Raw genomic sequence first — 18,847 nt, forward strand, 5'->3', positions numbered from 1 at the left:
CTGTGTATTTTCCTGCATCACAGAGCAAACCTTTCTTTGGATGCAGATTGACTTGACGGTTTTATTGAGTCAACTAGCGTCACACATATTTTATATATTTATGACAAGATATCAATGTATTTTGCCAAAGCCATGACTGCACTAAAGAGTCACGATGACCAGATTCTCAATGACATCTCTGCGTGTAGCAGTTGTCATCTGAACCCATGACAACTGCTAAACTCTACCATCGCACACAATATATGTATGTATATTAAACTAAAAACAAAAATGGCTACATCATCATGGTGCTAAAGAAGAATCAGTATACCACTTGCGTCATTTGAATTCATCCTCGTGGGAGCAGAGTTTGTGCAAAATATCACAGCAATCCCACCAGTAGCTGTTTATTTCTGCTTAGGGACCGAAGCAGTGTTCCCTTGAGCCTTGCCACTAAAAATGTAACAAAAAAAACATTTGCACTTATCGTTTGTTTGTTGATCAGGAATGATGTCAAGGTTCTGACTTTGGTATATTTTCCTCCTCCTCTGCACTAATCAAAGGTCTCAGGTCAGCAGTAAGCCACAGCATTGCCATTGATCCCACAGCATGCACCACGGTACTCAGGCTATTTAGATGTACACAGAGAGCAGTGTGTGAGAATGAGAGGGGTTGTTATTACTGAGTGCCTCTCTGTTTCCCCCTAGACTGTTTGTTCTGTGTGATTATTCTCTTCAGCTCCCCGAGCATCCCGGCTCTTGCCTCTGTGATAAAGATATTCATTTTTCTGATATGAAAATCTTGTTCATGCCTATCCCAAATGCCTCTAGAAAGAAGAGGGGAAGAAGTGAGGAAGTGAGAGACAAGGCTGAGGTGGATAGAGGAGGTGATGGGGATGGAGAGGAAGAGCGGCTGGAAAGAATGGCATGAAATATTAATACAGTGTGAGCCTGTGACACCTAGGGTTTGCATGAAAAACAAAATGAGGCTTTGTATCATATGTGGGTCTTGAATTTGGATAGATTTGTGGAGAAACCATCTCCAAGTCATACAAGTTAGTTATGGAAATGTCTGGGAAATGAATGAATGAACGGAGGCTGTGTGTGTGTGTGTGCACAAGCATGCATTATTGGTGTGTATGTACTCTTGTGCCAAGGAGTGTTTCACAGTACATATCCTCCCTTTGTGCTAATGATGAGATTCATATCACTTTGACTGCTTTGGAATGAGGAGGCTTTGCATGCATACTCTTCCACATGGATGGAGTGGAGAGTGATGCATAACATGGAGGAAGTAAACTAAATGTATACTCATAGTTAAAAGAGTAAAATAAGATGCAGGGTTATGATAGTCACTTCCCCTCAGCCCATCTACTCTTCCCTTTATTTTGTTTGAGTATATGGCTCGCTCATCTCGGGTTTTATTGTCTCTGTCTCGGGAGTGCTGCTTTTCCCTATAACGCGGCCACCATGCGCAGCACATCAGGCAAGTTCTTGATTCTGTACTCAGTAATTTAAAGCCTTTATGGAATTGCAATTTCAGGGCTCAGTGCTTGTTTTTCTAAAATGTACTCAAGGAATTAGCTACTCCAGCCACAAATCAGTTGAATTTATGCCCAGTTGTAATACACTTTATGGGCTCATGGTACATTGCTTCAAAAACAGCAGATGTGAAATTATGATAAATATAATGAGAGTTTTTTTGTCCCTCACCCTCCTTCTTTTTGCTCTCTCTCTCTCTCTCTCTTTTTCTGCTGTGAGAGAGAAGGATGTGAAGCGTGTTTACTTACCCCATACAATACATTTAATGTCTTAGTAAGGGCCGCCAACAAAACCTGATTAATGTCCTCATCTCTTTTATTAAAGATAAGAGTGGCACTGCAGTCAGGAGATAGAGAGAGTGCCATAAATCTCAGGCAAAATGAGCAGTCAAATAATCACTCATCAGAAATGAAATCTACATACATTAACACTCGCAGACATTCTGCTGTGAATATAAACACAGGGCTACAGGCAATGAAGCCGCCTTCATTTATCCACATATTCGCAGTTAGGGGGAGGTAAAGGTGTCTCAGAAGGGTAAGCTCTCAGTTGGTGATTTTTAAAGGGGGTCCTGTCCCGCTAAGCTACAGTCCACCAGGCCTAACCATGTGTGTGTCCGCAGACGCACAGTCATTAGGGCAATGGATGAGTCGGATGGTGGAGGCAATTAAGCATCTCCCTGAATAGGACATAATGTTGATCCATCCCTGCGATTAATCAAGGCATGCATTAGACAGTGATGGGCGACCCTGCGCCTTTGTGACAAAATGATTCTTCATCCTGTGTTTGGGGATTGGGATCCTGAGGTCCCTAATGCGCCTTAGAGGTGCCCCAGTGAAATCCTGTCATCTATTTTGCTTCTGTCCCTGACAGCTATCAACCTGTCTTCTGCCAGCCAAGGAACATTATCTGAACTCCCAAGGCGGTTAGCGACAGGGACTAAGCTCATGAGTGCTGGTAGAAGACAGGCAGATATGTAAAGCAATGATAATGTGCCTTGCTTTTGTATCTGCTTCAAGGTACATGTCCTATACATGCTACATGCAAACACATATTTACACATTTAGCACACATGCATGTAAACATATCCAGTAACACTGTTATCCATCCACCACAAATAGAGCCTCTTTCCCTTCTCACTCACATCACAGAGGCCTCTGTGTGACAGATGTCACATGTTGTGATTAAAAACTTGCAGAAAATTAAAAAAACAAATGCACAATGCACTATGACTGCTCTTTGTTTTGGTGTCAATCATATCTTAATAATCAAAATGAGTTTTTTTTTCTTTCTTTCACTTGTTTGCCAGTAGTGTGGCATATGGCAGGGACAGGCTGACAAGGTGTCTTCACAGTAGAAATGGCTTGATAAAAGTTACAGACAATTAGTGGGAGTGTCAAATCACTTCATATAGAATTGTGCAAGGCACCGAAGCTCCACTCAAAATATTGACAGGGATGTGTAACAACGTCAGTGGTCTCGCTGTGATAATGACTCGCTTGCAAGCTGATACTGTACACATGCCTCATAGACACAATGCTAAGACATATTTATGATTGTTAATTAATTATGATCCAAATGGGTTATTCGTTGTGACCTTTCAGGAGTATTTAACAGCATAAAAAAAGGATTGTATCACTGTCATGTTTTTAAGCAAATGCACTTTTACACAATTTGAAAACCAATCCAGCTTTTCATGCTGTGCAGTTTTTTTTGCCCTCTCTTTTCCCCTCTGCCCATTCAGCTTCCTATTCAGCTGTATTGCTGGTTCATGAGATCATTACCTCCGTCATTGAGCCCAGGCATCTGAGAGCCAGCTAACCTGGAACGGGCCTGGCTGTGCTGATGGTACAATATGCTCCTTGTTATTCTAGGATCATTGGCGCTAAATCCCTGGCAATCAACTCAGTTTTGTAGAAGCTCATTGGCTCAGTGGGGTCTCATCTCCTCTGCAAGCTCAGAATTGAAAGAAAGAAGCGTTGAGTCGTTAGGTAGAGATTCGCTGATAATGGCGCATGTTACATTAGACCCTTAACCAAGGATAAGTGTTTCAGAGTGTGTAATGTAATTTACTGAAGGGTTATGGTAGATAAGAAATACTTTTGAAGTGTAAAGTATGGAGATGAACGGTTTCTTATTAATCTAAACTCGTCACACACTATACAGCTAACACACGCTAGCTACAATATGACTAGATTCATACCAATCACAGGCACTTTTATTGCCCGTGATACATTGCTTAAAGCATCTTTTTAAACTGCAGATCTGACACAGTTAGTAGAAGGGTGTGCTTGTTAAGGCTATCATCTTACTTGTTTTACACTACTGTCCAAATAAATGGCTAATTTCATGTAGCATTAATAAGACATTCATAACCATTCATTAGTTGTGAGCAATCTCTCAGCATTAGCAGGAGGCTGATGAAAAGTGCACGCATGATGGAATGGAAACAGCTGAGCAGCTGAAGAGAGAGATTCCCCATCATATGAAAAAGTGGTTGCATAACTGTTAGTTATGTTAGTATCATATTGATGGCAAACTATAATTTGCCATTACAAGATATGGAAAGTTAACACTTTGTGATAGCAACAAGGCAAATGTATTTTTCATCTGATTGTATTGCATTGCCCGTTTATATTTCTATACACCAAAAATGATCATTTGTGAGTGACTGTATGTTGCGAGCCTTTTTTGGTTTGTTGAAATTGAACTTTTGCAGAAATGGAAAAGAATCACAGAAATTACTATAGCAGAAGTTTGTTTGGGGGGAAGGAGCAAACATTGTGATGTATATGGCATATCATATTTCTAACACAGCTGGATCCTGTGACCACTGCAGTCAGTTAACTTGGGATTGGATTCTGATTTATTTCCCTTAGTTGAATTGAATTTGAATTTGAATTGAATGTTTGTGTCCCTTTAAAGCCAGTAATAATATGTCACATCACTTCCAGTGCTATAATCTATATAAATATTTTTAATGTATGGTTAAAAATAACTTAACTACTGCTTGCATTTCAATATCAACTGCATCAGCTATGCACCATGCCGCTAACCAACCCCCATCAGGTTGTATTAAGTGTTACCTCCTAACTACAGCTTATGAACATGCTCGTGCCATATCGCTAAGACTGTAATTACAAGCAGCTGAGTTCAGAAAAAAAAAACATTCACAGCAGCCCCTGATAGGAGAGAAGAACTACAGAAACACATCTGTAGTATAAATAACTACAAAGATGCCATCCAGTATAATCCAGCATCTCCACTAACATACAGCAAAAGTTTCTAATTTAGGTCATTGAAATGAGCAGCTATTTGGGATTGTGCACTACACGCTTATTAGGTGGAGCAATAGCCCGTTTTGCTGATTCTGTGTAAATGCAGCATGTCGCCTTTTACGTGGGCCACACTGCCTTATCATGACTTTGGGAGAAGTAATGTAAGGTCAGGCCTTTACTATTATTATCAGTATTCTGTGGCGCCCTGAACCCTTGAACTTGCATGATTTCCACAGAAGCATCTCCTGCTTATCCCTCTCCCTTTGGGATGTCAGCCTTCCAGAGGAAGAAGAGCGGGGGCCATCTTTGAGGAGGTGGCGTCACACATCTGCCATAGCCCAGCAAAGCTCCTCGAGGAAAGACATGTTGTCACTGCGCATTAATCATCGGCCCCACCATCGGAAACAGATTCCCCTCATAAGCAATTTCACTCATTAGAGTTACGGTGCTGATTTGCTGATTGGAGTTATGCTGGGGCTACTATGCTGTGAGGGAAGGAGAGGGGGAGCAGGAGTGAAATGAGGGAAGGAGGAGGGGGAGGGAGGGAGGGAGGGAGAGAGAGAGAGAGAGTCTGACACATTTACAGTGATGTGAAAGCTGAGATGTTGATTAATGTGCATTGTTCCTGTCACATAAACTGAATAAATAAATATCAAACAAAAGCGGAGGGAGAGACTCATTTACAAACCAGGAAATGAAAGTTCCATTTAGTTAGGGAGTAAGACAGACTGGGATGACAGTCTGTAGACATGACTGTAAACAAGAAATCAGTGCAGTGGAAGTCAAGGCTGTGTGTGCCCACATGCTCAAAGCACCTGGCGTGGCTGTTCCGAGCATTTCTTGAACCAGTGCCGTTCACTTCTGGTGTCATAGACAAAACATTAAGAGGAGAGTCCCACAGCCCAGCCAGCTCCTCTGAAGTCCACCACTCTGATAAGTGGCCTTCCTGCTAAGCATGACACACTGCAATCAGCTCTTAAAAGCCCTCAGGCTGTGACGGAGCTCAAAACAATCCAAATACTTTTCACAGAATTTAAAACCCATCCAAGTGATGCATGATGATAACAGAATGTTCCATAACTGTGTTTATATTGATCTTCATATCCCATCCACAAATACCCTTGTTTACATAAATAGCCAATCTTATGTATGCTGCCATGGAAACAGAGTTTACACAGGCTGCAATCACCATTTAATGGAGTAAGATGTTTACATGCCTGAGAATGCTGGCTAATAATGGCATATCTCTGCTGTCATATTCTCATAACTGGGATATGTGTTTAGCAGGCTGTCGGGGAGTAGAAGGTACCATTTACAAGCCGCAACTCTTAAAATGAATGCTGCTCTATGCCAAGTATTTTCAGAATATTAATGTGAAGGTTGCTCCTCACATAATATTCTGGCAGGAAATGGAGTTAGATTTTAAAATACAAATTATATCTCCATTTATTTTAACACATGAAAACTATGCAGGTTTTTCTTCGCTGTAAACTAAATCCATTCTTTAACCGTGCCAACATCCATTACATGCTCTCAATCAGGTCTCTACATGACCAGTCATTAGATCATTACTCTGTTTTTTAGGGAGCAGCAAAACATCCGTGGCCGTCTGGACTGTTAGTGTGGAGTGGAGCCAGCAGCCACACGGCTTAATAAATGGTGACAAACATAAGCCAGCACTCACTTCACAGACTAAGCAAGTTGAGCCAAGGAAATAGTCACTACAGGTTTTGGGTTTAAGTCACCATCATATATGTATTTACTTTGATAATTTTTCATTTCTTTGACATGTGGTTCTTGCTAATTAGTCATTATTTTGTCTGGTCAACGATGGCCACAGCTCACTTTCTTCCTCAGGAGAAAGTGCACTTGTGCAGGAATTCCCCTGCTTGCTTCCCTCAGCTTCTTTTTCTTTTCTTTTTTTTTTCTTTCCCTGGTTTTTTGCAGATTCCTCCCTTTGCCCTGTGCAGGCATCTTGGGAGAAGTGGTTTTACAGTTCAATCAGGAATTCTAATAAACTGACCTGTGCTTTAATGACTAATTCATTGTCTCCTTTACTACCTTCTTGGGTATAAAGCAGATTAATGACTTGAACAAGGTTAAAAACAGTACCACTGTGCTTTTCCTTCATCTGTTATCAATCATACTTTAGATTCTTAAGAGAGCGACGGAAATTGAAGGAAAATTAGTAATCCTTTTGATGGATGATAGCATAGGTAGGAGTGTACATGTAAGATATAGGTGTAGCATTAAATGGAAAGATAAGTAGCATCACATGGGGAGCTTGAATTTCAGGATGAATACACAGAAGAAACTTTAACGCTGTCAGAATTATCATGAAAAGATACTACGGTTTTAGGTTCTTATGTGAGAAAAATAGTCATATTTCTGATTATCCTCTCAACCTGTTATCAAAACAGTCCAGATACTTAATCTCATATATTACACTGCACAGTGTTTACAACAAAGAAGGGTTTATAAGGAGGAAAACTCCACAGCCATTTGAAGAGTGGTGGTTGCGAATTTCACGTGAGTTGCTAAACTTCTTTGACAGTTTCTTTACTTTTCTTCATACTGTACTTCTTCTTTCAGGTTCAGAAATCCCATGGAAGAGGGAAAAAGTGAAGGAAGCAAAACAAAGAGGAGGCAAAGGGGAACAGCGAGGAGGAGAAGGGAAAAGACCGGGTGTGAGCCTGTATCTTTGTTTACCATTCTATATTCCCATCACACGTACGTACACACGCCTGTGCTGCATCTCTGGGCTCTTCCCACTCTTGGCCCAGTCATTTCTGACAATGTTAATGATTTAGTGGAGAGCCCTCCACAACGGATGATTTGTGACATGTAGGAAGGCTGGAAACGGGGGAGGACTAGGCAGGTTTCTGTGGGGAGTGTTTGGGATCCAGGGATGCCTTGAAGATAGTGATTCATTATATTTAAGACAAGTGTGACATCCTACTTCAAGGAAGCAGCACACGTATGTATGGGGGGGGGGGGGGGGGGGGGGGATTTTTCGGGTGGCCAAAGTGGGGAGGGGGTAGGTAAGTACAAAGGAATGCCTCAGTGTTTTTTGGAGATGACATAGGAATAGGAGGCAGGCATATGGAGACGGCAGACTGGAAAATAATGGTTAATGGAGGAATTTAGCCTCAGGCTATATGCCTGCTTTGCCTACTTCTGTATAACTAGTATATTTATAATTCAAATACATACCTTTAATAATTAACTACCAGTGAATATTAAAGGAGAACGCAGGATATCTTTTCTACAGATGGAGTCAGGTGAAAACAGTATTAAATTTCAAATTTGACAACAGTACAGAACAAAGGGAGTGGAGAGAGAAAAACAAAAAGTTGACAGCCATTTTTTGCCATTTTTCTTTGAGTTTTTCACACTTGTAATTTATCTTTTTTATACATGGTAGTGTGTTTCTGCTTCTGTAAAATGAAAATGTTACTGGGTTACAATTACACTTTAGTTCACCATACTTAGGGTTCAGTCACCGTCTCCGCATACAGTAGGCTTATTGTTTCATACTGTGTAAGCTAGCCGAGGGCAACTCCCTTGGAAACGCGAGTGTACAGTTACACAAGCAAACATCTCCCTGATTTTCCTGGAGAGTCTCCTTCAGTGTTTGATTGTTGTCTGTAGTCACTGTGAACTTTTGCTCTGCTTTAATCATCAGCCTAAGAGCACCAGCAGTGTTGACACTCTTTTGTCTGGGCAAAAAAATATATGTATATATAAAAACCGCAGTGTGACAAATACACATCACATATGACATCCATGCGACTGTGAGCGATAATGATCGTCTCACACTGAGCGCTGCTTTACACACAATTACATAATTTCAAACCCATTTTAAGCGGCTGCAATTTGGAAATAACACCGGGCGTTATCAAACGCATTGAAATTCAGTGTATTTATGCGGAGTGCGCCTTTTTAAAATAAAATATCCCAAAGGACAGTGTGTTTTGTAGTCTGTACACAAGTGGCACAGAAAAGCTCTCATAGACTGTGTCAACCGATGTTATGCAAACACATGAGTTCAACAAGAACCAATGTATTTGCATATTCTGGATCTTAAATGTGTTCCGCTTTTTTTTTGCAGGCCCCATTTCTATCTCCACTCTTTGATGTAGCTCATACATATTGACGAACCCGCTGAAGGAAACGACCACGTTAACTAAAGCATGAGCTCAATTTGTGCATCCCCTTTAAAAGAATGGTGCATTACTTTGTCCCATTTATATTTTCCAGGGCTAATTAGCAAGTGAGAGATTGGACAATTAGTTCATCTATGCTAATTGATTATAATATTACAACTTGGTGATGATAGGATGAACGCAGGGTCTCTGTTATATATTCCTCCAAGGGATTTGATAATATATACAATGCTTTTGTGTAATGAGGGTTTTAAATGACCATATCAGCTAGGGAAATTGTTAATTCAATTCTACTCATGATACTGAGTTTTTCAGGGCATGAATGAATTGAACTGCAGATATCTTGCAGAACTGATTTAAATTTGAGTCACAGTAAATAATTTTGATCACTAGATCATCTCAACAGGATGTGCCACCATTGCCTGATCTACTGAGGTCATTATTCTATTAAAAAAATGCATCCACAGTGAGAGTGTGCCTCCAAATACATGTTTTTTTTTTTCCTTTAGAGAGGTAGATGTGTATAGGATTATTACTGTTCGTCATATCCTGTCACATAGGACCCATTTTCTCCTTAGTTGTCATATGTCTGCGGTGTGAAACTCAGGTATGGACCTCTAACAACCTCTCGTTGGTGGCCCCACTCGAGCTCCATCACAGTGTGACAGTCTGTCATGAGCCACAGGCCCGTACAAAGTTGTGCAGATGGGAGGGGGGGGGGGGGGGGGGGGGGTAGGGAGCTGCAGGAATGTTCACCTGGAAAGTTTAAACAGGAAGCACTTAAACTAAAACTACATTTTAGAGTGGTCACACCACTACTTTTGATATAAGAGAGACATTCCTGTGCTCATCAACCTTCTTTGCCTTTTAGCACGCGTTAATTATGAATAGTCATACATATTCCTCGTGCACACCCTTTTTTTTTGGCCCTAACATAAGAACTGTTTTTGTGAAATATGACTCAATCCACTTCAGAAATGTTCATCCTCAGGTGAAAAAAGAAAAACAAGATTCATGTGTTAATGCTGTATATTACCAGTAAGTATTACAGTTCTTTACTGCGCTTAATAATTAATATCCCATCCCATCACACTATGAATATTTACATGCAAAGTGTCCCTGGGAGCCATCCATATGCTAGAGGGAAGGAAGTCTGTGTGTTTATAGCATTAAACACTCAAATATCTTCACCAACCCCATTTTGCCTCCAACCATGAAAAACACTCACTAAAGCATTGCAAGCATTTTATTTGTTGTTGCACAATGTAACCCATTCAACTTCCATTTAGACATGGCAAGTCAAATTACAGGTGCTCTTTCTGTGCAGAGCTGAAATCCCAGGACGACGCTTGTCTAGTTGGAACGTGTAGGGATCAGAAATGAGGTGTTTTTTTTTTTTCCAGAGGAATGACATTGTTCATTGCGATCACCCTCCCTTTACATGCTGTGTCAAAGTGTCAAAGGTCTTGTTGTCTGTGCCACCAGAAGAAATGCCACCATCTATTAAATTAGGCTGTAACAGCAGTAGAAGGATGTGTACTTATTTAAAAAGTTTATTTGAGACTGCACAACTTTCAGCAATAGGAAAAACAAACAGTGCACATTGTGAATGATTATGCGGTTGTGCAGCTAATTTGGCTCAGGAGGTTGCGTTGCCAAACATTAGTGCGCTATTCACTTCTAATCCTGGTGACTATAGCTTCTCTTTATTCCTCTGCTTTGTGCCTGATCCAGAAGTACAGATGACTGGAAGCATGACCACGCTGTCTGCCTGTGACTGCTTCAGAGTTACAGTCACATTTGTGAGTTTCCAACCCCTGACCTTTTGAGAGAGACTCAGCAGGACGCACATCAGGAGCAAAAAAGAGTCCCTCTGGTTATAGCTGCACTGTGGCCACTTTAAAGGAAGCTAATAATGGCTAATATGTAATACAAATAAATATGCTGTTTAGTAGTGAACCTGGGCATGTTTGGCTCTGTTTGCTCCCATTGGTGATATTTATCTAGGAAGGGAAGGCTGGATGTTGTTGCTGCCTCCCTGCAGGTCCCCGAGCTCTCAGATCTCCTCTCTGTCTCCTGTGTGGATAAGTAGTGGCTGCAAAGGCAACGCCGGTCTTTGATATTTCACTCCTCATTTGAATCAGTGGTCGCTTTATTTGACAATGCCAGGTAATTACCTGGGTACCTTGCTTGATCATGTGAACTCCTGCAGAACCAGAAGGGAGAGAGGGAGAGAGGGAGGGAGGGAGTGAAGTGGTGGGAGGGAGAGCTGGGCTGTGGGTATCGGAGAGAAGATGGAAATGGGAACACATAAACAGGAAAGAAAAAAAAACACAAGGGGGACAAAAACAAAACACACAAACACAAACAAACCATCTGCATTTGTTTACCTGCATTGTTTGCTGCAAGTATTTCAAACAAATGGAGTCATGAGTTAGAGTTGCTTTTTTTTAATGTTCTGCAGTGGCTTTTCTGGTGGGACTGTCCCATGCTGTGAGGAGAGTTAGCACGAGGTCAGACGAGTGAAGGTTAATACACAAATGCACAAGAGAGAAAGGGGATACACTGAAAGTGCATGTTTATGATCCAAATGAATAGCGTTTGTCTCTTGGGTTGAGTCACTTTGAAAGAGTGTGTGTGTGTGTGTTGCACTGAAAATAAATAAAAGGGGAGACTCCAAAAGACAGTTTTTAAAAATGTTTTAATGCATTAAAGAGTCAATGAAAAAATGTACAGTAGCCAAATATTTTTATTTGATACAATACCAAGCAGTATGAATGGTAAACAAGGTGCATGGAATATTCTTTATTTTCCTAAATGCTGACGCACAGGGAGCTTTATCAATGATGTTTATTGAACAGGAGAGCAGTGTTTACTCTGTTGTGTGACTTGAATATCAAAACCCGTCTCTCCACGTGAATGCAGCTGCGTTCAGCCTGACTAACTGAGCTCTCCTTGGAGGAAAGCAGCAGCAGACAAACTGAGGCATGGACCTGAAGTTTAACCGAAAGACTGCCAACATTTCTAACTTCTCTTCCTCCTGCACCCAAATATAAAGATGAGTTTTTGTGTCGTAAAAAAACGAGAATTATATATAAAAAAAGCATTTTTAACCACAAAAACAACTTGAGTGAACAAGAGAGCAGCCTATGTAATGGTCTGTCTATCTGATTTATTAATACTTGCTCTAAATAAAGAAGAATCGCGGAAGTCACGTGGGACTGGCTAAATATATCTTATCTTTTTTTCTCTTTTTCTCACCTTGAATTATTGATTCAATCCTCTATTGTTTCTTTTTGTTGTCGTGAAATCTTTACAGACTGTCTCTGACACTGGAGTTTAACGCTGCATGCGTTATTTCGGACAAATTTGCAATTTTATACACTTATAATCATATTGGGAGCATGAAGAACTCCGCATTTCTCACATCCCCCCCTCACTTCCTCAGTGGACAAACAACAGAAGAGCGGGATTTCATATTTCAAAGTGGAGAGAGGGAATTAAGACAGTTTAATAAAGGCTTAAACCGCTGGGCTTGTCTCTGCTGCGCCTAAAGACATATTTCCACTGATCAGCGGAGGAGGGCGACTTTATTGGACATGTTTCTATTTCCAAATCCGCATAACAGGCAACGATGCATGTATTCCCCATAATGTAGATAAGGGAGAGAGGGTTTGATATGTAATAAAAGGTGGGTCTGTGCTGCCTGTTTAAGCCCCTTAAGCCTGATAAATGATGAGCGACAGAGGCACAGCAAGAGGGTCACCGCTATTAACTCCTCGGTTTCCCGGCCTCCACTTAAACTTCTCTCAATTACATCTGGTAATGTGGCTGGATACGGGCCTTAAAGGCGTCGACCCGTTCAATCTAACTGAAATAATAAAAAAAGAAAATCATACTAAAACCTGCACGGTGCTTTTGGGTTGTCCCCTTAAGCCACGTGTTTAAGGGGAAACACACAGGGATTATAGTCTGTGGCGTTACTAACGCATGCACACCAGGTATTCTGGGACACAAACACCCAATGCAAGCTCATTAAATCAGCATTTGGTGTATCCGAGCAGGCGTTAACGACGGGCTCTAATCTCGGCGGTGACCTTCTCAATCTGTGTCACAGCCGGGCAGAGCTGAGGCTGTGCAGAGGCTGCGCGCACTCACTGTGGCCGATTTTAGGAGTTTGGCAGGAGAATATTTATTTTTACGTGTTAGAAAAATACATACAGTGGTGAATTTGTTGGGTGGGGGTACAGAATCCTAGATTATACGCGTGAAATAATTTATCGAGAATAATTAATTTATAAGCATTAATATCCCATTATAATACCAATAAATAGGTTGACGCGTTTATGTTTTTTTTCTTTTTAATTGAGGCTTCGCTTGAGTGAATGGTTTAAATTGATTTTTTTTCTTCAGCATGCAGCATTGATGTTAAAATAATTATACAAGCATACGCATCTTTTTAGAATGTTTTAATCTGTTTCAGACTTATAGTCTATAGACTCCATCTTAGATATTAAAAATCAGTATAAATTCACGCAATTCAGGATGAGTCATTTTGAAAAACAGCCTAAAAGTATGGAGGCCACGTTTTTCTAGTTTGTGTGACACAGTCATTGTCTTGTTACAGCGTCAACTGTGAAGTGATTTATGACACGAGCCTTATCGTCGTAAAAATAGAAATTATACAAACAAATGTCCACATTAGAGAACGTTCTAAAACTGCATTTGCATTTTTTAAATATTTACTTTTTAGCTTTTTATTGCTTGCTTGTTAAAACTAAACTATTTATTTACATTCGCTTTAATTTTAATTTAAAACGCATTTTTCTGGTTGTCATTTGTGCATGTATTTTGTGCAAATTTAATTATTCCTCTTTGGTTTCTTTTTTTGTAGGCCTTCTCTCATTTACAGCTAAGCTTTCCACAGCTCTGAATCCGCTGCGGCCGCCAGGTGTCGCTAGATGGCCACATATTTCCCATGTGAAGACTATGAAGGGAAAAGCCACTGTTACATTTTGTGTTGGCCTCCTCTCTCTCTCTCTCTCTCTCTCTCTCTCTCGCGATCTCTCTCTGTTCTCCCTCCTCCCTGTACTAACCCTCTGACACCAGACTCTGAGAATCGGTGGAGGGGAAAATGAGGCTTTGGAGCTGAAGAATTTACAGTTAGTCGCGAAACTTTTACAAGTATTTGAGTTGCTCACTCCACTTTTCTGAAACCCTATAGTCACATTTCACTCTGGGGTCAAGAAGAGTTCAGATGCAGAGGACTGAGATAATGCTTTCTGCAAAAAAAGAGCCTAATTAACAGAAACAAATCATAAATAACATAATTAAAAATATGTCAAATAGTAAGAAAAAATATTTCTAGGCCGATAAATGAAATAAATTTGTTGTCTTCTTATGGGTATTGCATATTTCCTTTAATTTTATTGTGCGCAAAATAAAGTTCATTTCGCATTCCCACTGTTTTTAAAATTTTGCGCATAAAAGAAATAAACAGGCTGCACTGGTTTTTACTTTCCGGACCTCTCCTGCTGCAGTCAGTCTATGATCCAGTCTTATCTCACCCTCACTATACATTAGCTTTGTTAATTTACATAATCTCAAATACTGAAGAGGGCCAAAGAAGAACAAAGTTACAAACAAGATTAGGCCGATTTTATTTGTTCCTGTGGTTGAGCGCCAATTGTTTCTCCAGGAGTGTTTAAGGTCACTAAGAGGATTTGAAGCTCGTTTCATATCAGTGATCTTTTTGAGGGAATTAAATCAACAATGCATTTCTCTCCATATTTAGCAACAGGCTTGTGTGTGTGTGTGTGAACAACCGAGCCCTGCAGGGCAGGAGAGGGGGAGAGGGGATTGTAAGTCCTGCAAAGAGTAAACAGAGGAGTGGAAGTTCAGTGCTGGAGCTCGGTGGCATGCAGGCGGTCCTGGTGCACCTTTAGGATGTGACATGCGGTGGATCTTTAGCCTGGTGACTGTCCCAGTAGTGTTTTCCTTGAAATGGATCCTCTCCCCCCCCACCTAATGAATCCAAACGCAGCTGGCCATGTCCCACACGGACACCGAGAGCTTTAACCCTAAACTGACCTCAATTTGACACCACCAGATGAAATTTTACCGCCTGTTAATGCCATCTACTGATTTTTTTTAATACGTTTAAGTTTTGTATGTGCACCTGAAAAGACGCACTACTTGAAGAAATATAAAATATTTAAATCGTCTATGATAGGTGTCCTCCTGGAATGATCTGCCTTGTAAACGCGCTCAGGTTATAAGCGGGGGAGTTTAGGTTGGCACATGTCTTGTTTATGAGGAAAATTAATTTTAATCGACTATTGAGTGAATGATGATTAAAATGAAATTAGAAAATTAAACACCGACTTGTGTAATGTCACATGAAACTGCTGTTATTAAGCGGATTTTAACCTGTTTCACAAGCAAAACGTTGTCTCGAGTTTATAGCCTCCATTAATTACTCAAATAAATAGTTGACAAAGGAAAGAGGTTAAAATTTCACGTCGTTAGGAGTCGTTGTTGGAAGTTTTATAGGGAAGGATGTGTTTCTGTGGAGCCGTGCATTGGACACGCATAATTAGCCTCTCCTATTTTCACACGCTCTTCGGGTGTTTACATCACTCTCCTCCGGGGCAAATCACATATTTCTGCAGTAAATGTGAAAAAAATCCGGTATAATCGCAAGATCTGCTAGATTTAAAAAAACTCACTCAGGCATTTGGATATTTAGGACACTAGACCTTAACGGAAGCTTATCAGTTCATTTTCATTTGTTTGCATTTATTTTACAGTCCAGCTTCAAAACTTCCCCGTGGAAGACGCGCGTCACAACAAAGCGGTAGATACAGTATAAGCTTTATGCTACTTACCATAGTTGTCCAAAGGAAGAGGATGAAAAAAGTGAAGCGTTAAGTGCACAAATCAATGCGAACGACAGTATTTAGCCTATGAAAATATCAGTCTTCAAATGCTGAGTCTGCCGGGCTGGATGTGTTTACAGAGTGTAAGAGAGACTTGGAGACGGTGAATGCCTTGGCTCTCTGCGCACCGCTCTGCAGCTCCTTCCCGGGGTATTGCACGTTGAAATGTCCACACAGCCGTTTGTCAAACCCTGAAGTCCTACACATCCCACCCCCCTTTATGCCAACAAACATAACTGTTGTCACGGTTTCATTTATTAAATCGTTTTCCACTTTTTCCTTTTAAAAAAGACCCTACTATTACTGTAAGCGACCCCGAGGAACTCTGCTTAGTATTTTGTTTGTTGAGAGAGTTTATTGACCCTCCAACAGTAGCCACAGCCCATCTCCCTGTGCGTGTGTCTATCTTAATCCTAACCTGTGAATAATTAATTTCAACCATCAAAAATGTCACGAAGCAATAAATGGAGCCTTTATGTGAGAACCTATCAATACAGCCATGATGCCATATTAGCACTGATGGAGCTAAATATTAAAAGGGATAGATGGCCTGCTTCTGTTTTGTGCGTAAAAGTGCTCAAGCTCCAAAAGGGGCTTCGCTGGAATCGATGGCCGGAGCGTTGCTCCTCCTCTAAACTTCAATCTCCTCACATGATTGATGATCTTGGGGAGCTTTGATAATTGACTACTCTGAGGTAAGGCACGGGTTTCTATCAAGAGATGGGATTGGATGAAAGAAACGTACAAAATTACTTTCTCCACAAAAGCTTTTTTTCCTCTTGGAAAAGTTCATTCTGGGCTTAGAGGGGTGCAGCGTGCCGTTTAATTTGCTAAAAAGACCAGAGCAATAATTAGCAGTGAGATTAGGAGGTATTACTGAGATATCAAGTATGCACACCGGCTTATAACCACAAAACAGATAACAAGTAAGCGTCATGTTCATATATTACAGTCGGCATGCTGAAGATGACTGTTTTTATCACTGATTGTAAGGGCGGATAAAATATTTATAAGTGTTCATCTTCTGTGAACGTTACGTTTTATCGTGCGTAAAAGTTTGGAATCGTAATGCGTAATTCTGGTTAGAACGTAACTTTTTACTCTAAATCATAATTCATGCCGTCTACTTCAGTCAGTGTTGTGTTTAATTCGACTCGGAGCAGTTGCAGTTGAAGTGTCCGCTCTGTTAAACCTCCCTCATTCAACCCTTTCTGCTTTTTCTTTAGGACTCCTTTCGGCGAAAAGGAATTGGGTGGGAGTTGGAGCTGTGTTGCTTTGCCTTTTACCCCCAGTGTGGAGTTGAAGCCGTCCCTGTGCCTCGCATATACTCTGCATATCACAAGATTTGGTCTCTCCTCTCTCTTTTCTGGAGCTGCTGTAGGACTGGCTATGGCCACCACTACTTCCGGGATCCGTCATTTCATTCGCCCACCGCTCAGCGCTGCGAACTGACTCTGTTTCTATAAGCAAGCTAGCAGCCAACCTGCCAACACTCGCTGACACTCACTCATCTCAGTCTCGCCAGATAGACGAAATACCTACGGGGGAAAGAGAGGATAGATCTGAATCGCAATCTCTTAATTTCTACTGCCTTTTTCTTTTTTTTACAGTGATAATAAAACAAGATAGCGATCTGGAGGCATTAAAGGAGACGCGGACTTGCGGGATGAAAACGGACTAAAAAGATTCGTCCTTCTCTTGAACATCATCACCAACCGTCATTCATTCATTACCTTGACAACCTCTGGCTTTGATTGACAGCTGGAGTGGCAAAAAGCCATGAGACACGACAATTTAGTTACATGCAGGTTGTTGATGGGCCGATTGTAACCTTCACTTTGGCGCATTTTTTTTCTTTTTTTCGAGGAAAGAAGGAAAACAAGAAAAATTGCAAAACTCCCTGATGCTACGATTTCAACTGAACCACACTGGCGAATAGGAGAATTCGCAAAGTTGGTTGAAAAAGGAATCTTGCCACTAAATCACTTTCTAAACGGGACTGGGATATTAAATATACGACAGAATCAGGAGTTTATTGGAGCGCAGCCTGATGGCGCAAAGGGTAGGTTTTAAATCTCCTACACTTACCTGTTTCAAATCCACTGTAGGGAGGCCCTCGTATCGCTAACCTCTTGTCGGGTGGTGGCAAATTTACAAAGTATTCATATCAAAGCTGCTGTATTTGACATTTTTGCAGCGCTCTCACTCTTCCAGCAGAGTGACAGCCTCTGCCTTCACCGACAAGCCTCCACGACAGTCGGAGCAGTTTCACAGGAGACTCCAAACTAATTCGCTCTTTTCGCCCACCAAACTCCGTGTCGAGGAGCACCTAAGTTAGAATGTTTTTGGTAATGACAAACCGTGTAACAATAAATATATTTGGCACTTTTTTCTCTCCTGGCTGCTGCGTCTTCTCGCAGCAACAGCTTATTAGTTTCTCCTTTGCGTGTGTTCAGAATGAGACGGCATGCTTTTTGTACTTTTCTTCACATTTGTTTGAAAAGTAACCGAGAAGTCCGCTGACTTTTACTCTAATTTTATTCCTAGTACGATGAGCTGGCCCATTACGGTGGGATGGACGGAGTCCCGACGTCGATGTACGGGGACCCGCATGCTCCCCGGCCGCTTCCCCAGGTCCACCACCTGAACCACGGACCGCCGCTGCACGCCAGCCAGCACTACGGAGCCCATGCTCCTCATCCAAACGTAATGCCCACCTCCATGGGCTCTGCTGTCAACGACGTTTTAAAGAGGGATAAAGATCAAATTTATGGGTAAGGTTTGCATGAACTCAATACGCATTTAAATACTTTTTATTTTTCAAACTTTTCCAGCGTTTCTAGAAGTTCGCTTCATTGGAGCTTCTCTCCCACCACTTTATTTAAATACTGTTTTGTGCAGGTTTGACCGCAATTTGGAGCTCTATTGTTGGCCAGGGGAGTTTT

General features: G+C 41.2%; 1 protein-coding gene across 8 annotated transcripts in view; it reads left to right on the forward strand.

Annotated features, from left to right (window-relative positions):
* Window positions 1–17,128: 17,128 nt before the first annotated feature.
* The window catches only part of meis2a (Meis homeobox 2a), a 75,598-nt gene continuing 73,879 nt past the window's right edge, over window positions 17,129–18,847 (forward strand). For 5 of the 8 annotated variants that reach the window (XM_028395296.1, XM_028395299.1, XM_028395297.1 and 2 more), the window contains exons 1-2: window positions 17,129–17,964; window positions 18,450–18,676. In XM_028395296.1, the coding sequence (XP_028251097.1) occupies window positions 17,953–17,964; window positions 18,450–18,676 (239 nt within the window). In that variant the 5' untranslated portion in view covers window positions 17,129–17,952. Of the gene's footprint in view, window positions 17,965–18,055; window positions 18,251–18,449; window positions 18,677–18,847 lie in introns of those variants that run through there. The other 3 variants (XM_028395298.1, XM_028395302.1, XM_028395304.1) reach the window with 3 other exon arrangements.

Source organism: Parambassis ranga, chromosome 22, assembly GCF_900634625.1.
Source record: "Parambassis ranga chromosome 22, fParRan2.1, whole genome shotgun sequence".
Classification (NCBI taxonomy): domain Eukaryota; kingdom Metazoa; phylum Chordata; class Actinopteri; family Ambassidae; genus Parambassis; species Parambassis ranga.